A 21301-nucleotide genomic window follows, 5' to 3' on the forward strand; every position below is an offset into this window, starting at 1 on the left:
AGGGGCTTCTGAGGCACGTCATGGTGCTTTGGGTTCTTATATTACAACACAAGGCCCAGGATGATGGAAAGGAGGGTTCTAGGCTATTTTTCTGCTACTGGGTAGGACAAATTGGAGTAGGGGTCAAAAGACATACCTATTCTCACTGCTTTGGCTGGCCCTGGTGGTCCCAGGTACCCTCAAGGCCAAAGATGGCCAATGTCTTCCCATTGTAGCCGGAGCCCTCAATGCCCAACACCGCCTTGCTCATCAAGAACCCTCTGGCTGCCACCCATGAGTTCAAGCAGGCCTGCCAGCTGTGCTACCCCAAAACAGGTAATTTCACATATGCAGCAGCACCCCTCTGCCCTGGAAATGCCAGGAATCTCAGGAGTGTGGAGGCCACATTACTGTGTGTTAGTGGGAGATTCCTATAGGAACACAAAGCCCTCCTCTTCAGGAAATAAAGGGGTGGGCCCTAATTGGGATCTGCCCTCTCTCTGGAAAATGTTGTCATCACAGTTCTAGAAACATTGGGTTAGGCAGACTCACAATTAAATAGGTCCAGGCCTGTTCAGGAAGTCACATGGGTTCCTGGGAGGGCTTCTCACGCCGTCTTTCCCCTGTAATCACGTGCCAAGGGAGATCTGATGGGAGCTTCAGAGACCCAGGTGAGGGCTGTGGGATTTTTGGATTTGCATCCCTGTGTACCCTGCACACAGGCCCCAGGGCTGGCGACTATACCTACCGTGAGGGCCTGGAGCACAAGTGCAGAAGGGATGTCCTGCTCGGCCGGCTCCGGAGCTCAGAGAACCAGATCTGGAGGCGCATCCGGCCCCGGCCCACCAAAACCAGTTTTGTGGGCTCCTACTACCTGTGCAAAGGTAGGTGGACCACAGTGGGGCTGGCTGGTGCCAGCTGGGCCCAGATCCTCCCAGGCCTACAGCAGTGAGCACAGGAGAGATGAGAGAGCTCTGATGAAGCCTGAGTCCCCATATGAGAGCATGCATCTCTCTTGATCTTGTCCAAAGGCAGAGGTCATTCAGCATGTGCTATGGAGCTGGAGCCATATGGTGGCCTACACCATCGTGTGTGAGGGTCCCAGTCCATACAGCCAGGGTCATACCCTGCAGGATTCCAGAAGGGATGGGCAGAGTCCCAGAAAGCACATAGGAACACAGGAAAGGCTTGCAGATAGCAGTTGTTTTTAATGATCACATTATTTTCCTTGCCCTTGCTTCTGCCTCATAGAAATCTGGTCAGTCCCAAACAGACGTTTTTGGTTTTCTTCAGTTTCCCTGAACAGTCACGAGCTTAAGTACATCTGTATTTCAGCCCTTTTTTGCCCTTACTCCCCAAACACTTGCGTGTAACCTTTTGGCACTCAGCATCTACCTCAGTGTCCACCTTTGCCCTCTCACCCACCTCATGGCAACCATCCACACAGGCCTTCCAGACGGTTCAGTGTCCTCCCTGAAGCCCTGCCCATGGCTGGTGGGATGAAGGCCAGTGCATGCCCATGTCCACATCTCCACTCTAACTGTTCCTCAGGCACACTCCCCTCCCCATCCCCACACTCCATGACACATGCTCTGCTCTTTGAGCCTGGTGGCCCCAGTTTGGAAGCCATTCCCTGTACCACTCCCCTCCCCCTCTGCAGCTGAGGGTGAAACCATTCCTCCACTCCAGCTCTGTGGCCCATGTTCCTGGTCCTAATCACAGTTCTTCACTTCCCCAGTGAACAGTCCTAAGAACCGTTCCTCTTTATATAGCTGTCTGTATTCTACAAAGGCCTTTGCGCATTGCTTGACCTGCACAGACACTAGGGACCGGGATTACGGGTGGGGTGGGAGGGGTCTGGAGGATGTTGAGCCTTCCATACCAGGGCCTGGTATTTGGGAAAGGATCCCTCTCGGAGATCAGTAGCCATCAGTGCTCTGTGCTGGTGGATCTGCACCCTGCAGTCCATAGTGAGATCACTGGGTGCTGTGGGCTGCCTCCCGCACCTGGTAGAACATGTGTCCTGTTGCCTCTTTGTAGACATGATTAACAAGCAAGACTGTAAGTACGGAGATAACTGCACCTTCGCCTACCATCAGGAGGAGATCGATGTGTGGACAGAGGAGCGGAAGGGCACCCTCAACCGGGACCTGCTCTTTGACCCTCTAGGGGGTGTCAAGCGTGGCAGCCTCACCATTGCCAAGCTCCTCAAGGAGCACCAGGGCATCTTCACCTTCCTCTGCGAGGTACCAGCCTGCCCGGCCTGTTCATCAGTCCCCCATGGTCCCAGGCACAGTCAGGGCCACGCTGCCTCTGCACTGGCCGCTGTGGGAGCTGTTAGTCCTGGAGCCTGTGGGCGTGGTGAGGCATGGCCTGAGAATCACCACTTCCAGAGACTGTTGGAAAGTTAGGCCCTGGGGGTCCTAGTGGAACCCAGATCCTGTCTGGCTTCTCATTTTACAAAGGTAAAAATTGAGGCCAGGGGACAGCAGTAAGCACCCCATTTGTTCTTCCCTGGGAACCCGGAATGTGCAGGATTTACATCTTTATCCACACTTTTGGGCAGTCCCAGCACACAGATACTGTCCTGGTTCACTGGTGGTGCAGGGGATTGAGGGAGGTGTTGCCTGGATGCCGTATGGCCACATCGACCTGAGCCACACACCCCAGAGCCCAAGGCCACCTCCTTTACAGCACTGGCAATCTTTAGAGCCAAGGAGACTTAGAGTCCTGTCTAGTGTCATCCCTGAATCCCATATCATGGGTATGACAAATATAGCCTAGCTCAGCCGTCTAGAGCAAAGTGTCCATGGCCAGCCTTTTCACATCTCTCCCAATGTGGTCCAACCTGGCTGTGCCTGCTGTTTCCTGCCCGTGACCCAGCTATGCCATCCCACAGTGTCCCCCCAAGTTTCTTTATTCTTTTCCTTGGCAAGCTGTGATTCTAGTAGCTTCACCGAGCTTTCCCAGCGTTGGGTTCTTTTGTCTTTTTGAGGGGGTGTTGAGATAGGGTCTCACTATTTAGCCCTGGCTGGCCTGGAATTTGCTACATAGACCAGGTTGGCATTGAACTCACAGAGATCCACCTGCCTCTGCTTCCAAGCACTGGGGTTAAAAGTGTGTGCCACCAGGACCACCAGCCTTTCCCAGTCTTGAGAGTACAGTTGGTTCTGTAGCTCCTTGAATGTGGGAACAGTGTCATGGTTATCTCTGAGGAGGAAGGGTTGGGTGAGGCTCAGTGTCCCCTGATCTGCTGACCTCAGAGCAGATGAACTTGTGCTGTCTCCCCTTAGGGAAGACTTGGCTTGGGGATCATAGCTTATTGCCATAAGACAGGACCTCTTGAACTTAGTTTTCTCTCTGTGTTTGTCCTGCACAGAGAACCTGTGGGATAAAGTAGATTAATTAATCCAGTTTACAGTTGAGAAAACTGAGGCTCAGGGGTATGGAGTAACTCCTGCCCTAGGCACTAGAGTTATGAGAGCTGAGGGAGGAAAGAGGGAGAGCTGAAGCACGAGTCATCTATGGGCCAGAGACCTGAGGTTCACAGGGCCTGGGCTCTCTTCTACACTCCCCCTGCCGAGGGTGGGGTTTACCAGACGTCCCTCCCAGGTGGCCTAGTGAAGGTCCCGCCCCTCTCCTCCTTGAACAGATCTGCTTCGACAGTAAGCCCCGGATCATCAGCAAAGGCACCAAGGACTCTCCATCGGTCTGTTCCAACCTGGCTGCCAAGCACAGCTTTTACAACAACAAGTGAGTCCTGCTGCCAGGCAGTGGGCAAGACAAGGGTGAAGAGGTCCCTTGAGGGCTGTTGTCAGATGAGGAAAGGCCTGGGCCAACAAGGGACAGAGAATGGTGACACACCTACCTATAAAGGACAGGAACCATGTTTGTTGAACACTTTCTGTCTTCCAGTCATTGTCTTGGGTATTTAATGGTCTCAGCAGCCTACTGGGGAGGGAGTTACTGTTCCCCTTGTACAGAAAAGAAAGCTGAGGTTTGGGAGCAACTTGGTCAGCAGGCAAACACACCCTTCTGATGGCTCTAACCAGCACCTTCCATTTTCCTGGTTTCAGTGTCAAACAAGGCCTGGGAGGAGCTGGGTCAGGAGGATACCATTGCCTTTGCTTTGTCTGGCTCTCTGCCGTGCCCCATCATTAGAGATGGAGTCAGGCCCTGGAGTTATGCAGCCCTGGGTCCATATGGCAGCCTGGCTGGTTGTAGGTTGGAGCACTAGCCATTGCAGCCTTGGGTTTTCTCCTCTTTGAGAGTAATGATGTTCCTGTCTTGTTGGGTTTCATTCAAGGCCACTGAGTTTCTCCACCCAGAGAAAGTGCTTCATTATTATTAACTGGACCATCTCAGAAAAAACGCTCTGAAAAGCATCTTCCCTCAGACTTGCTTGGCACTGGAAAGCTTGGCACTGGAAAGGTGGCCCCACTACAGAGGAGGGCAGAGGGTGGTGGGGACTGTCAGCATCATGCACATCCCGTGTGCCCTTCAGGTGCCTGGTGCACATCGTCCGTTCCACCTCTCTCAAGTACTCCAAGATCCGTCAGTTCCAGGAGCACTTCCAGTTTGACGTGTGCCGCCACGAGGTGCGCTATGGCTGCCTGCGTGAGGACAGCTGCCACTTCGCCCATAGTTTCATTGAGCTCAAGGTCTGGTTGCTGCAGCAGTACTCAGGTGAGGGGCAGGCAGAGCAGGTGAGGTAAGCTTGGAATTGGCTGGGAGTGAACAGGCCAGGGCCTGGTGGCGAGGTGGGAGCTTCCTGGAGGAGTTAGTAACTCTGGACATCACAGACAGAACTCTGCTCACAGCTCCTGAACCCTAACCCTGCCTGAGCAACAACACCCGCTGCCTGAGTAACGGCCAGTAAGGCATCTTTCCCTGAGCCACCTTCTTTTTTGTCCAACCAGTGGATTTAACAATATTCACACAACTGTCCATAACTGCTTTACTCAGCACCCTCCCTGTGTCAGAGCATCCAGCCTTGAACTAAGCAAGGCCTTCACTTTTGAGGACTTCATGGAGCAAGATAAGCAATGTCCTAGCAAGAATTAATCCTAGGTTCTATTTGGCCAAGGATGCATAGTCTTCCCCACTGCCTACTATAGTTTTATCAGCATTATTTGGTGCCAGGGTAAGATACTGTATATACATACGGCAGATACTATCAGTGCCCATGTAGACTTAGAGTCGATAGTGTGTTAACTTCAGGTGTGTATCACTGATGTGTGGGAGCAGAGCAATGGGAGAGGGACCCAGAGCAGCATTTCCAGTCAGGTGGTGAGAATGGACCTGTCTAGGGAAAGGCAGGGAATGCTCCAGGCAGCAAAGGACTTGAGGGCAAAGATAATCCCTGGGGGTAGAGCAGTGATAAACGTGGGATGCAATGATTCAAAGTCATCAGGGGTCCCAGTGTGTGAGCGTCTCTTGGCCTTAAAAAGAAATATAGTCACACAGTGCACAGTGATGTTTTAGTCAATCATGGGCCAAAGAACAGTGGTTATATTACAATGGGCTCAAGTGTGCGATGAATTATAATGAATGAACACCACTGTTGCTTGTTCTGGATTTGCTACACTGCACCTTTATTGTTAGGAGTAATCCTAGTTTAAACTTAAAAAAATTAAGATGCTGACTGTGTAGCCAAGAGATGACTCAGAGGATAAAGATGCTTGGCACCAGGTATGAGGGGTTTTAGGTGAAATGGAGTTTCAAAATCTGGACGGCAGAAAACCTGGAACAAGGGCAGGAGTGGGGACAACCAGGGAAGACGTAGTTCTCTATGTGGTGGCAGTAGAGGTGGCAGAAGCCGTCACATTCTAGGTATGCTTTGATGGTGGAACCAGCAAGATTGTTGGTGGACCAGATGTGAGATATCAGACAAAAGCTTATATTAAGGTCAAGCTGTCAGGGTTTCTAGTAGAATAGGGATCTGTGTTCTGAGAAGAGTGTGTGTGTAGGACGAGCATGTTTGGGGGAGCTAATACCAGGATTCTGTGTGGGATGTTGGTTCCAAATTGTCACTTGGACTTCAGGTAGAGGTGTCGAGTGGGCCGTCAGATGTGGCAGGCGGTAAGTCCAGAGGGAGACGTGGACTGTGGATCTACATTTGGGGATCATCAGCAAGAACCTGATGTCATGTGTGGCATGTGCCCCGGGGAAGCAGCACATGGAGAGTGGCCACGGCAGAGCCACAGCCACGGAATAACTAGACAGCTGTCCGTAGGAGGCACTAGGAAGGGAGGTGGAGCTGCAGGCAGGGAGCTTCAGGAAGATGTGCTGAGCTGGATCTGGAAGGCAATTCAGGATCTCATCAGCACTCTGGGGCCAGCATGCTGGGACGTTGGCCCTTTGGAGACCGGATAGTGAAGAGCCATGTAGCTGGTATCTTGGTAAGCCCTGAAGACCTTGGGGCTGCCCAGCAGGATTCTGCTTAAGTCTCTAATGAGAAAAACAGGGGTTCTAAAAATGGAACATTGGCTTGGGAGGCCAGGAGCTTTCTTCCTGTGTTACAGATGGACAAACTGGCCCAGAGAGGACATGTGCACTCTCTGTGTCCTGAGTCTTAGTGTGGTCAGAACTGGCTAGCTAGGACTCCTTGGCTTGGGACGTATCCCAGCATCCCATGGGTGCTGTGTCTCAACCTTTGCCAAGCACTGTGTTTTCTCCCACCCTCCACAGGAATGACCCATGAAGACATCGTTCAGGAATCTAAGAAATACTGGCAGCAGATGGAAGCCCACGCAGGGAAGGCCAGCAGTGGCTTGGTAAGGCCCAGGATTGGCACTGGGGTAAGGGTGGACGCCACAGGAGCTGTCCATTTCCTTTTACTGTGACATGTGACCCTGCAAGTTGTACTCTTTCCTGTATTTTTAGAGTTCACGATTTACTACTTGCTTTGTTATTAGTGAGTATCTCTTTCCTATGTGCAGGTGTGTATTTTCATATACAAATATGTATTTATATATATAAGTATTCACACTGGTTTTGGGGGAAGAGGTTCTGTTTTGAAACATCTGCGAGTGAGCTTCAGATAGATATCCTCTCACCTCTGACCACCTTTAAAAGGGTAATCTGAGGTTAGAGAAATGGCTCGGCTATTCTTCCAGAAAACCCACATTTGATTACCAACACCCACATGGTGGCTCACAACACCTCTAACTCTAGTCCCAGGGAATCTAGTGCCCTCTTCTGGCCTTTGTGGGCACTATATGCATGGTGCACAAAAGACATACATGCAAACAAAACACCCATATACACAAAATAATAATTTAAAAATTTTTTGTAAGGAGGGTACTCTTTTATATACCCAAACACCAGAAAATTAATAGAACAGTACCATTCAGATGCTGTAACTTGTCCCCTAAATTCTAGGTGACATACTGTTCCATTGGCATGTCTCTTTCTTCCTTTTTTTTTTTTTTTTTTTTAAGAATGGCGTCTTCCTCGGTCTGTCTACGTGACTGACTGACATTTCAAAGCCTCTGGTTTTACAGATAACCCCTCCCTGTGGTGTGTGCATACCTGTGCTCTCCTGCTACAGAAGAAAAGCCAGGAGCTCAGATTCCACATCAGGAGGCATGGCACCTCAAGTTATCCCATTAGTTGGTGACTGTGACCGCTTGTCTGAGGTGCTCCCACTGTAAGGATCCCTGTACTAGAGAGGTGTTTTTTTTTTTTTCTCCACAGTACTTAGTAATAGCATCCTGGGTCAGTAGGGCATGATGGTACGTGTCTGTCATCCCAGTACTTGGGAGGTGAGGCAGGAAAGGAATTGAAAGCCAGCCTTAGCTACTTCATGGGTTTGAGGCTAGCTTGGGCTATACAAGAGACTCTCTAACCTGGTCCTCAGAAAAATCTCCAAGGAGATGCCTTGAGCCCATGTGAATAGCTTTGAGGGTCAGAGTGGTACCCACTGACTGTGTTATTTCTCTCCTGTTCTTCCTGTGGTCTGACTGTATGAGCCATAACATTGGGGCATTCACTAGATTTGCCCAGTGGCAAATCCCAAGTCCCCTGACACGGTACCGTGTGTGCCCCACCTGTACCATTCCTACTGAACTAACTGAAAGAAATAAACTGAAAGAAAATATTAATGAGGTGAATGAGATTAACAAATTAGGTCTTGGCTGAATAGTTAATTACAGAATTGATCAGTATTTTGTTTTTATAGTTAACAAGTTCACAATGCTGAGACTACTACTGTGCATAAATATGTAGCACAAAATGGCAAAAGTGTGTTTAGAACTTTGTTGGAGATTCAATACTAACCTCATACCAAAATTCATGTACTACATTTTGAAAATCACAAACGAGGGCTGGAAACTCAGCCCACTCAGCCGTGAAGAGAGCTTGCTGAAGCTCTCGAGTGTGCCTGCTGGGGGCGCTGTGTTCTGCTGCCCCTGGCCGTGCAGCTCCTTGCTGCTGTTCTGTCTGCTGCACAGAGGAGATGAAAGACAAGATGAGTCTGAGGAGTCAGGTGATGACATGGGATTTGACGTGTTTGATTAAATTTTTGCTCCCCTACAAATAGAGCCCCTTTATGTATCTTGGGGAGAAAATAAAAGCGCTTGTTGAATCAGGTGTAGTGGCACATGCCTTTAATTTCAGCACTCAGGAGACAGAGGCAGGCGGATCTCAAGATTCAAGGCCAGACTGGTCTACAGAGCTACTTCCAGGACAGCCCGTGCTACACAGAGAAGCCTTGTGTGGAAAAAACAAAAAACAAACAAAAACAAAAAAACCCACTTGATGCTTTTGCAGACAACTCAGGTTGATTCCCAGTACTCACATCCGGCAGCTCACAGATGCCTGTAACAACAGTTCCAGGGTATCTGATGCCCTCTGGCCCCCATGGACACCTGCGTGCACATACTGCACATAAACTCCCAAAGAATGAGCAGTTCAACAGCAGTGGCTTTAAAACACACACACGCATGCGCTCGCACACACATGCACACACGCACACACACATGCACACACGCTCTCTCTCTCTCTCTCTCTCTCTCTCTCTCTCTCTCTCTCACTGGTGTGATGAAATAGCACAACTGAAGCACTATGGGGAGGAAAGGGTGTATTTGGTTTATGCATCCTGAATCAGTCCACTGAAGAAAGCCAAGGCAGGAGCTCACACAGGGCAAGAACCTAGAGTCAGGAGCTGATGCAGAGGCCATGGAGGGTACTGCTTACTGGTTTGTTCCTCATGGCTTCTCAGCCTGCTTATAGAACTCAGGACCGCCAGCCCAGGGATGGCACCACCCACATGGGCTGGGACCTTCCCTATCAATCACTGATTAAGAAAATGCTCTACAGGTGTGCCTACAACCAGATCTTATGGAGGCTTTTTTTTTGGTTTTTCGAGACAAGGTTTCTCTGTGTAGTCCTAGCTGTCCTGGAACTCACTCTGTAGACCAGGCTGGCCTCGAACTCTAGAAATCCTCCTGCCTCTGCCTCCCAAGTGCTGGGATTAAAGGCGTGCGCTGCCACCGCCCAGCTATGGAGGCATTTTCTTAATTGAGATTCCTTCCTCTCAAATGACTATAGCTTGTGTCAAGTTGACAAAACTAGCCAGCACAGCCTCTAACTCAGAGATCTATCTGCTTCCGACCTCCCTACCCCCCTGTGCTGGGATATGTCACCACACCTGGCAATTTTTTTTAAATGTTTATGTGTATGACTGTTTTGCTTACATGCATGTATTTATAGCATATGCATGCCTGTTGCCACAGATGTCAGAAGGTTGGACTAGAGTTATGAATGGTTGTAAGCCACCATGTGGGTGCTGGAACCAGCCAAAGTCTTCTCTAAGAACAAGTGCCCTCAACCACTGAGCCATCTCTTTAGTCTCAAACACAATTTTTAAAAATCAGACATTCTAATGATGTGTCCCAGAGATATACTAATTTAGTATTTACATGCTAAGATAGAAGAATAGAAAAATATTTAAACCTTTTGTTTTCTGTGGACCATTATTTTTCTTTTGTTTTGTTTTGTTTTGTTTTGTTTTGTTTTGTTTTTGTTTTTTCAAGACAGGGTTTCTCTTTATAGCTCGGGCTGTCCTGGAACTCACTCTGTAGACCAGGCTGGCCTCGAACTCAGAAATCCTCCTGCCTCTGCCTCCCAAGTGCTGGGATTAAAGGCGTGCGCCACCACTGCCCAGCAACCATTATTTTTCTAAAGCACAGGAAGTCTGTATGTATAGTAAGAACACTGCAGTTCACAAGGTACAACAGTCTGGAATCTGAGCCTCAGTCAGGCAGTGTTTCTGGGTGTTAAAGGGTGTGACACCACACGATACAGTGTATGTATATCAGGTACTTAGAACCAAGGGTTTGGTAATCTGACATGATGCATCGGGAAGTGTTGCTAGACACACCTCGAATCCCTTGCATGTCTGATGTTAAATTAATTTCTGCTTGTTATGTATTTAGAAGGTTTTGGTATTGCCAAATTTCTGAAGCTCCCAAAATCAGTTAGCTGACCCTTATGGGTTGTGACCACAGTTTAAGGAGCTGTAGAGATTAACAGCATGTACTGTTCTTTCAGAGGCCCTGAGTTTGACTCCCAGCATGTCAGCAGCCTATAATCCAGGGATACACACACACACACACACACACACACACACACTCACATACTCACACACTTAATTTAAGAATAAAACAGGCCAGGCAGTGGTGGCACACGCCTTTAATCCCAGCACTTGGGAGGCAGAGGCAGGTGGATTTCTGAGTTCGAGGCCAGCCTGGTCTACAGAGTGAGTTCCAGGACAGCCCAAGGTATAAAGAGAAACCCTGTCTCGAAAAAAAAAAAAGAGAGAGAGAGAGACATTATTCGAAAAACCGAAAAAAAAAATAAAAATAAAGAGGCATTATTAAAAGGGTTTAAAAAAAAAAAAGAAAAAAGAATAAAACAGACTGAGATTGTAGCTTGTGCCTTGAAGCCCAACACTCAGGAAACAACTGACAGATCTCTGTGAGTTAAAGGTCAGCTTGGTCTCTACAGCAAGTTCCAGCCAGGGATACATAGTGAGACCCTGTCTAAAAATAAATACAATAAATTTAAAATAAATCTTTAACAAGAAAAGCTAGTCTACACAGTGGTTGCACAAACCAGACCTCTTAAAGATAAAGTGAAGACCAGACAGAGGGGGCAGGAAGACAGTGGTTCAGAGTCCATCTCCACATCTGGCTCCCCTAGTCAGAAGTCATAGGGCCCTTAGCTCACAGCTCACTGCCTGCCAGTAAAACTGGGCAGTAGACTAGCCAGTGTAAGACTGAGTGGTCCTAGGACTTCCAGAGGCCTAAGGCCTGGTGGCTACAGCTTCACCAACCTACTCTCCCATCTTCCAATAGGGTACCCCAAGGACACATGGACCCAGCACCTTTGACTTGCAGATGAAGTTTGTGTGTGGTCAGTGTTGGAGGAACGGGCAGGTGGTAGAGCCGGACAAGGACCTCAAGTACTGCAGTGCCAAAGCCCGGCACTGGTAAGCAGGCACAGTACAGTTGCCTGGGCAACGTGGGGCACTGCCAGGGCCACATGAGGGAGGGGGCCGAGACTTAGGAGACCTGGGCTCTGAGAGAGGAAAGATAGTCTCATAATTCTGAGGCTTCCTCTCTGACTCTCCCATTTCTTCCAATGACTCCCATTTCTGGCCTACAGCTGGACCAAGGAGAGGCGGGTCCTTCTGGTGATGTCCAAGGCCAAGAGGAAATGGGTGTCTGTGAGACCACTGCCATCCATTCGAAACTTCCCACAGCAATATGATGTGAGCATTTGTGGGGGAGGGGAGAGTACAAGAGGTTGTGGGTCCTGAAAGACTTTGAACTGGCTAACACTGACACAGCCCTGTGAGACTCAGCAGGCTTTCTTCTGCCCACCCACAGCTCTGCATCCATGCCCAGAATGGCCGCAAATGCCAGTATGTGGGGAACTGCTCCTTCGCACACAGCCCTGAGGAGAGAGACATGTGGACCTTCATGAAGGAGAACAAGAGTGAGTGGCAGGCTTGTCCTGTATTCCTCTATCACCTCACTGCTAATCTCTATAATACATGCTTGGGTGCTTCCCTAGACTCTGGGCTTCCTATGAGTGATTAGTCCCTCAGGCCAGGCTACATAACAGCAGAACTTAAGATTTTTGTACCTCCCAAGTCCAGAAGAGATCATGGGTAGGATGGATGGGGAAGCCCCCTCACCAAGTACTCTGTCCCCTGCCCAGTCCTTGATATGCAACAGACCTATGACATGTGGCTGAAAAAACACAACCCAGGGAAGCCGGGCGAAGGGACCCCCATCAGCTCTCGGGAAGGAGAGAAGCAGATCCAGATGCCCACAGACTATGCTGACATCATGGTAAGCCCTGCCCGCATGCTGAGCCAGGGCCAGTTGGGAGGGCATCCTGGAGGGGCTGAGACGGGCAGAGGTGTGGAAGCAGGCACCCACAACGCTGTGCATGCAGATGGGCTACCACTGCTGGCTCTGCGGCAAGAACAGCAACAGCAAGAAGCAGTGGCAACAGCACATCCAGTCAGAGAAGCACAAGGAGAAGGTCTTCACTTCCGACAGTGACGCCAGTGGCTGGGCCTACCGTTTCCCTATGGGCGAGTTCCGACTCTGTGACAGGTGCTGAGGGCCATGTGACTGGGAACTCAGGGACAGGGAGGGCAGGTAGCAGGTGGGCCTGAGGACAAGGATGTTGGGACCAGCTCCATCTCTTGACTTGGTGTATCATGAGATGAGTACAGTCCTGGGGTAGGCAGGGTGGAGGGGTGGGCTCAGGCCTATCATTAGCCCTCCTTCACAGCACTGGATGAGATCCTAGAGAGTGCTGCTGGGTCGGGTCCCTGAGCTGGGACCAGAGCTGTCTGGGGAGAAGCATAGTTTAGGAAGACGGGAAGGCATCGAGCTCAGGCAGTGAGCCTTCTGCCACCCGCAGGCTCCAGAAGGGCAAGGCCTGCCCAGATGGAGACAAGTGCCGCTGTGCCCATGGACAAGAGGAACTCAACGAGTGGCTGGACCGGCGTGAGGTGCTGAAGCAAAAGCTTGCCAAGGCCCGAAAGGACATGCTTCTGTGTCCACGGGATGATGACTTCGGCAAATACAACTTCCTGCTGCAAGAGGATGGGGATACCACCCCAGAAGCCCCCATTGCTGCAACTGCTACTGCTGCCACCACCACCACTGGGGAGTAGGGCCAGGTCTCAGCTATGGCAAAGTCCTGGGGTGGGGGTGGATTGGGGGCAGGGGACCACTCCATCAGGCAGCCCCCAGTACGCTGGGTCCCTGTCCATCCTTTCCACCCCCAAAACCCCAGGTGTGTACACCCAGGTCATCTACAATAACCCCAAGTGGTCCCAGGATCCTTGTCCTGTCAAAATGGGAACAGACCCTCCCCAGTTATAGTTCTCCTGGTTGGAGAGTAAGAGGCCTGGCCAGCTTCAGCCTACAGCTTTAAATTCTGTCTGCTCCTAAATGGGTCCAAAGCTCAGGGCTGGGGACCCTGGGGTCCCCACATGAATATGCAGCAGGAGGGTCCTTTTCCTTCTCTCCCTTCCTCTTCTCCCTTTCCATGGGTCCAGATCAGGACACAGCAAAGGGCAGGAGGCCCTGACTAGCTTAAAGTATAGTCATGAAATGGAGTTGGGAACACTATACTGGTCAGTTACCACCTGGGGGCTCAGTTTCCTGACCTGCGAAAGGGACAAGAGCTAAGGCAGATACCTGAAGCTAGACCAAGCAGTCTAGGTGCTCCTAACATCATCCCCTGTCCAGCCCTCCCCTTTGTGAGCCACAATTGTAGACCGTACCTCAGCCTTGGAGTCAACACAGCCCACACCCCATTTTACAGAAACAAAAACTGAGGCCTGGCAGGAGGAGTGGTTTGCCCAGGGTCTTTAGCCATCTCTGGTGCAGAGCTGGGATGTAAACACTGGTCAAAAGACCCCATCCATTAGCAGCTGGAGCCTCTGGGCTCCTCAGTCCCATGTAACATCCCTGGGACCTGGGCAAGGGCTGCTGAAACAAGAGCTGGTCTTCTTAGCACCACACATTGAGGGATGTTGGGGTAATCGATGGAGGCTATATCCCCCAAAAGTTTTCACAGACAAGTAACAGAATACAGAGCACCATGAGCTCAGGTCTGACAAGGTACAAAGCATGGGAGGTGCTGAGGAATATGAAGAGTGGGAAAGCGACCTAGGCTCCATGGGTCACTCACTATGAGAAATAGCCTCTCTTTCCTGGGGACCCTCTGTCGTCCTCTCCAAAAGACCCAGATATACTGATATGACCATCTATCCCAGCCCCACCCTATGCTCAACCCTGCTGGCTGCCTAGGACCCCAGCTGACCCCCAGCCCACGCCTCCACTTACCAAGGCCTCTTATCGTCTGAAGTATGTGTACACCTTATCATCCCACTCCCACAGGTAGACACAGCCTCCCCTGGCTCCCCAAGACATTCCAGAATGCTCCACCTCATTGGCACAAGAAGTGGGGCACACCCCCCCCCAGAAGGAACCAGAAACAAAGGCTATCAAGGAGTGAGATAGAATGAACAGACGCTCCTGTTTTTCCTCCAGCCAGGGTTGCTAGTGCTTGCAGGCACAATGATAGGCACCTGGGTGTAAAGGACCCATTCCTCATCCTGCCACTGCCCAACCTTCTCCTGATAACCATGGCATGCACCTTTTCCTCTCCCCTGACCCCCTTCCCTGACCCCAGCTGGCTAGCACTGCAGAGTTTGGGTGCTGGCGGTGCGGCTGGAGGGGAGGTGAGACCACATCTGAGGTGGGGCCATGGCCGTGAATGTGGATGACACTTGTTCTCCTGACCTGTGGTGTTGCAGTCTGTTGTCACCAGCCTTGTTTTAGTGTGTATATATGTCGCCCCTGTGATGCATATATACACAGGTATTAAATATATCGCTCTATATAATATTATATATGTGTGTGGTATCCAAGGAATCTCTTCTGCTGAGGGCTAAAGATAAAGGATTTGGCACAACAAATGCAGACATCCTTGTGAGATTTAAGTGCTTATGAGGTCATCTGGTTACTTAGGGTACTGAGACTGGAGCCATGGCTCAGATGATTTGGGCAGAAAGGGCAGGGTGGTCCACACCTGGACCCTGCTCTGACTGCTAGTTTCCCACAGATCCATGTCTAGAGAGGAATACCAGTGTGCTCAGGGAAAGGAAGTAGTAAGTGTTTGTTTCCCGCCAGAGGAAAAGGATGAATCCAGAGTTTTCCTGCTGTCCAGGAAAACTCTGTCCAGGGGTCCCTGAGATCTGGGCTCCCTTACATTCTAGACCTGTGCCCCCCACAGAAAAGACGAGAAAGGAGACAGGAATGACCTGGGGTTGGAGACAACAAAATATCTTAAATGATGGCTGTAGTTAATCAGATGTGACCCGTCTAGGGCCTCTGGTTGGAAGGCTCAGGTTTGAAGCAGGGCCTAGGAACAAGATTGCACAGTAGACATGGAGTAGGGGCAGTGGGAGGGGTGCTGCATTTCTCAGCTGGGCAGTAATCAATCTAATGGTCCTTTAAAAATGTCTGTATTAAAATTTAAGAATACCACACTTTAATATTAAATATCATAAGGTCTAGTATCTTGATAATGTAGATGTTTTAATAACAATTTTTGTCCTTCTTAAAATAAAATGAGAGAGAAATTTGCTTCCTTTAGCCTTTGTTCTAGAGAATATACGTGTGCACTGTGACTCTTGTCCCCCAGGTGTCACTCCTGCTCCTCAACTACTGCATGTATTCAGGGGACCAGGGCTGCCTAGGACTCCTGGGACAGAGCTAGCCCCAGCTGGCTGTGCCTGGAGCAGACATTCCAGGGGGTGAGGGGCAGTATCCCTGTGTACACATGGAGACCCAGCTGACCCAGCTCAGCAGCACCTCCATAGCAAGGACAAGCTGTGCTCTGTACAAGTGGCCCTGCAAGCAAGCCACCCTCTGGCAGCTTTCTTATAGCCTGCCTGCTCACAGCCCTTCCTGTGGGACGGCCTGTGCCTTTCTTCTACCATCATGTGCCACTCTGCATTCTGTGCCCTTTTGGGGTACAGGCTGTCCAGGAAGGTAAGGGGTCATGCCAGGCTTTCCAAGGTGATATAGACTACAACCTTGATCCTCTGAGCCCAAGAAACACCCAAGGTTATACAGGAAAGATTTGTCAACTTTTTAAAAAACTCTTTGAAACAGAGTCTTAATATGTAGCAGTGGGTGATAACAGCTTTGAATGGTTGTCCCTGCCTTTACTTTCCTGAATGCTGAGGTTACAGACCTTTGTTACCACACCCAACAGTTTTCATAACTTTCAAAGAAGACTGGGCATCCAATCTCACAAGGGTGATTTTTAAAATTTCTTGGAGGGCACTCAGTCTACAGTGAGTGCTCACTGGACAGTTTCACTACAGAGTCCTGGCTGGCCTGGAATTCTTTTTTTCTCCCTAAGACAGTGGGTTTGGTTTTGTTTTGTTTTGGTAGTCATGTCTGTCCTAGAATTTGCTTTGCAGGCTAGACTCAAACCTGCATGGATCATCTTGTCTCAGAGTACTGAGTTTACCCACCATGCCTTCTTGCCAGTTAGCTTTAAGCAGCAGGATAGTATGGCCTGGGAACAAGGGTCCTGGACCTATGAATTCCCTGAAGACAGCAGTCATTTGGGCCAGGTATACAGGAGGAACTCAAACTAACAAATGATGGGATAAAAAACGAAGACTTGGGGGCTGGAGAGATGGCTCAGCAGTTAAGAGCACTGACTGCTCTTCCAGAGGTCCTAAGTTCAATTCCCAGAAACCACGTGGTGGCTCACAACCATCTGTAATGGGATCTGATGCCCTCTTCTGATGTGTCTGAAGAGAATGACAGTGTACTCACATAAAATAAATAAATCAAAAAAAAAAAAAAAAGGAAAAACAGAAGACTTAATCACAGCACTCAGCACTTGGGAGGCAGAGGCAGACAGATCTCTGAGTTCAAGGCCAGTCAGCGTGGTCTACAGAGCAAGTGCTAAGACAGCTAGGGCTACACAGAGAAACCCTGTCTAGAAAACAAACAAAACAAAAACCATAAGCCTGTCCTCGGGCTGGAGGGCGCATGCATGAGCTTGCATTGGGACATTCCTTAAACTCAGGAGATTAAAGTGAGTAAGCAAGACTTCAGCAAACCTAAGGAGTTGACTGAACCCAATTTAAAATTCCCTTTATTCTCTTCTGCTCTTCATTCAGCTCATGTGAGGAAGCATGACCCAGTGAGCACCCACCCCATGCAGATCCTAGGCATACAAGACTGACTACTGAAGAGAGTTTGCAGTCGGATTTTTACATCACAATCAGTAGGCAATTACTATTCTGCTTTTTTCCCTTTTTATTTTATTTCACATCTGCAGTTCCATGTACCAATGAAACAGGATGTTCAGAGTGTCTGATAGTCATGCTGTGGGTAACGGCCCTGATGGAACAAAGGTCTGTTTCTGGCTTTGGCCTACATGATACTGCATTGACATGGCACCAGCTCCTGCACTCTCTGGTTGCTCCTTGGGGCAGGTATGGGTGCCAAGGACCTGGAGGCAGCCTCTCCAGTGAAGACCTTTAAGTGTTCTGCCAAAACATCTAACAGTCCTCAACCAGGGAAGCCTATGCAGCCTTCTGGGAAAAACCCCCAAGCCTCAGGAAAGAGGAGCCTGAGCAACTGGACCTGATTCATGAACAGTAAGTTTGTATTGGCCCCTCTAACACTGCTTTGGGGCCTGGAAGTTAAATATACCCTGCTGACCAAGGGGAGAACAGAAGACCATCAAAGTTCTCACTTAGAAGGACCTCCAGGTGGACGTCACAGCTTGCCTCTGATCAAATGTAGCTGTTGTCACATAAAAACACCTTGTTGGTGAACTAGGACAAATAGTCATGAAGAAGGAAGGGTAAAGTACAGGGATGGAGTCAGCACACTGATTAAAAAACTAACAGACCCAGACCATCTCCAGAGGGCTTTGGACCTCTAAGTCCAGAAACCGAGAACATGTGGGAAGTCCAAACTCCTGCCCCTCCAAATGTCTCCAGGTACATACTCAGCCATACTTCCTCCCCACTGCTGCTGTTCCCAGCCACAGGTGACACTGCCAGCTGAACCCCTTGAGTACAAGGAGAGGGTGTCAGTGTGCACAGAGCATGGAGCACGGAAAAGGCTTCACTAGGTTTGTCATTCAGCCCTGAACTGTTTTCAAGGTCTAGTTTGGTGCCACGTACATGGTGCATTAATCTATCTTCTGTTGTGATCAGGATGCCTGGGAGCAGACACCATGTAAAGAATGGAAACATAACTTGCTCCGCAGTTCTGAAGCCTCCAAGTTCAAGAAGTGTGACCTGGTTTGGTATCATCTAGTGAGGGCCCCTTGCTGAATATCCACGGAATATCCACGGAAAGGAAGCGGTACAAGCTTGGTACTGCAAATCTATCTTCCTTTTTTTTTTTTTTTTTTTAAGATAGGGTCTCTCAACGGGCAGTGGTGGCACACACCTTTGATCCCGACACTCAGGAGGCAGAGGCAGGCAGATCTCTGTGAGTTCGAGGCCAGCCTGGTCTACAGAGCTAGTTCCAGGACAGCTAGGATACACAGAGAAACCCTGTCTTGGAGAACAAAAAAAAAAAAAAAAAAAATAGTCTTTCTATATAATCATGGCTGTCTTGGAACTTACTGCATAGACCAAGCTGGCCTCTGCTTCCCAAGTGCTGGGATTAAAGGTATGCGTAGCTTCTGTTAAGCCAGTTTTGTACCAGTTAATGCACCAGCCCAACCTGAGTCAGCCTCGGTTTGTAATCACAGTGCAACTCAGGCCTGAACTCCAGCTCCCACCTTACTCTTGCCTTGGATACAGGGCAAAGGAGGACTGGCCAGGGCTCCTGCGGGCACAGAGAATAGAAAGGAGAGTTCCCTTCGTGTTCACCAGATATGCTCAGCTGACTGAAACATACAGTGCTCAAAAAAATGTGACTGAAATTTTACTAGTGCATATTTGCAAAGAAACATTGGAAGATTAAATAAAAACACTAAATTTATTATAAGAAGAATGAGAGAGGGCTGGAGAGATGGCTTAGAGGTTAAGAGCACTGACTGCTCTTCCAGAGGTCCTGAGTTCAATTCCCAGCAACTACATAGTGGCTTACAACCATCTGTAATGAGATTCGATGCCCTCTTATGGGGTGTCTGAAGACAGCTACAGTGTACTTACATATAATAAATAAATAAACCTTTAGGCTGGAGCTAGCAGGGCCAGAGAGAGAGAGGGAGAAGGGAAGGGGGGAAAACTTAAAAAAAAAAGAAGGAAGAGGAGACGAGAGGAGAGGAGGAAGAGGAGGAAGAAGAGGAAGAGGAGGAGGAGGAGGAAGAGGAGGAAGAAGAGGAAGAGGAGGAGGAGGAGGAAGAGGAGGAGGAGGAGGAGGAAGGAGAAGGATCAGGGAAAGAAATGCTGTTTCTGTCTGTTCTGTTCCTCCAAAGAACTCTAATAGACTGCTCTTGTAGAGGACCCAAGTTCAATTCCCAGCACCTACATGGGGCAGCTCACAGCTACCTGTAACTCCAGTGCCAGTGGATCCAACACACACTTCTGGCTTCTGCTGCCATATCACACATACATATAATGAAAATAAAGAAGACAGATTTAAAGTATAGCTTTTCCAAGGTCTTTGATCCTGTACTGAGGTTTCTATACATAAATTAAAAGTCGGGTAAACAAAGGGCTCAGCAGGTTAAGGCACTTACAGCCAACCAGACAACCTCAGTTTGATACCTGGGATATTCACAGTACAAGGAGACAACCAACTCCCACAAGTTGTCTTCTGACCTCCACATGTGCACCATGGCATGTGAGTGCCCATACACACACACACAAACACACAAATAAATGTACAAAGGCTATGATTAGAAGTAGCCAGGCATGGTGATGCATGCCTGTAATCTCATCACTCAGGAAGCCACAGAAGGAGGATCAAAATTCAAGACTATGGCTGGTGATCTGGCCTGGGGTAAAGGCAGTGCTGCCAAGCTTTACAACCTGCGTTCCACTCTGGGACTCACACGGTAGAAGGAGAGAGCCAGCTTGCAAACTTCCTCTGATTTACACACACATACCATGATGTGTGCACCTACACACACACACACACACACACACACACACACACACTAAATACATGAAAATAATAATAAAAAATATTTTATGTTCATGTGTACGAGTGTTTGCTGCATGTGTATATGTGCACCATGTATGTGCCTGGTGCCTGCAGGGACCAGGAAAGAGAGTTGGATTACCTAGAAGTATACTTAGGGTAGTTGTGAGCTACCATGTAGGTACTGGGAGCCAAAACTGGGTCTTCTATAAGAACAGGAAATACTCTTAACTGTTGAGCCAATTCTCTAGACACAATTAACATATATACATATATGTATTTTGTGTGTGTATAGAAATATATATATATATATGTCTATACATACACATATCCATAACTGTCATAGTCTTTAAAAATGACAAGAACAACAAGAGGCAATAGGAGATAGGAGAGGATAATGGAATGGAGGCAGTTGCTCAAAGTATATTATATATGTGTGTGTATGAACAATGAAGGAATTTAATTGAGGGCTTACCATGCACAAGGCCCTTAGTTCCATTCCTTGTACTGGGGGAAGGAAGCCTGGCCCAGTCTGCTCATACAAACTTCACCCTTTACTTGAGAGGCGAAACCAAAAAGAACACAAGTTCACTGCCTGTCTGGTTCCAGAGTGAGTTCTGGAGCTGTGGGTTATTTAATATATAATATGTAATTTAATTAATCTAGGTAGGATCACTCAGGAGGAAAATAAGATAGTTAAAGAATACGCTAAAGACCTGGGGCAGCAGATGTTGGGGAGCATTTCCAGCTCTGTGTAAGATGTGATTTGGGAAAACAGCCATGGATCGCTGTGAGATCAGACACAGGACAGAAAACCAGGAGCTTACAGAAGCAAGCCTAACGGAAGTTACTGTGTTCAGTTTTGAAGTTGAGCTCCAGAATCAGTTTCTGGCTTCAGCCTGACACCTCTGCCTAAGTCTGACCTCTCTGGCTCCACTCTTGGAAAAATGAGGACATGCAAGTGCAACTGTGTGACTTCACCCATACACAGTCAACGTCCTGTGGATCACAGTGCACCTGTGGGAAAAAGGAAGGGCCTGTGGCAGGTGGCCAGCAGCCACATAAGCCTCAGTGATGGGCAAGCGAGGTTTGTCACTCAGGGAAAGCCTGAATCAAGTCAGCAGGGCTGTCTCGTTTCAGTA

The 21301-nt window shown here is 49.0% G+C and overlaps 1 protein-coding gene across 7 annotated transcripts in view; it reads left to right on the top strand.

Annotated features, from left to right (window-relative positions):
• The window catches only part of Zc3h7b (zinc finger CCCH-type containing 7B), a 44504-nt gene extending 28838 nt beyond the window's left edge, over positions 1-15666 (top strand). For 4 of the 7 annotated variants that reach the window (XM_028789914.1, XM_028789916.1, XM_028789917.1 and 1 more), the window contains exons 12-23: positions 216-315; positions 702-863; positions 2020-2225; positions 3632-3732; positions 4484-4665; positions 6670-6779; positions 11340-11473; positions 11650-11755; positions 11874-11982; positions 12208-12341; positions 12448-12611; positions 12925-15666. In XM_028789914.1, coding sequence (XP_028645747.1) covers positions 216-315; positions 702-863; positions 2020-2225; positions 3632-3732; positions 4484-4665; positions 6670-6779; positions 11340-11473; positions 11650-11755; positions 11874-11982; positions 12208-12341; positions 12448-12611; positions 12925-13180 — 1764 coding nt within the window. In that variant the 3' untranslated portion in view covers positions 13181-15666. The remainder of the gene's footprint in view (positions 1-215; positions 316-701; positions 864-2019; positions 2226-3631; positions 3733-4483; positions 4666-6669; positions 6780-11339; positions 11474-11649; positions 11756-11873; positions 11983-12207; positions 12342-12447; positions 12612-12924) is intronic. The other 3 variants (XM_028789921.1, XM_028789918.1, XM_028789920.1) reach the window with 1 other exon arrangement.
• The last annotated feature ends 5635 nt before the right edge of the window (positions 15667-21301 follow it).

This window comes from Grammomys surdaster, unplaced genomic scaffold (genome assembly GCF_004785775.1).
Source record: "Grammomys surdaster isolate TR1022 unplaced genomic scaffold, NIH_TR_1.0 125852, whole genome shotgun sequence".
Classification (NCBI taxonomy): domain Eukaryota; kingdom Metazoa; phylum Chordata; class Mammalia; order Rodentia; family Muridae; genus Grammomys; species Grammomys surdaster.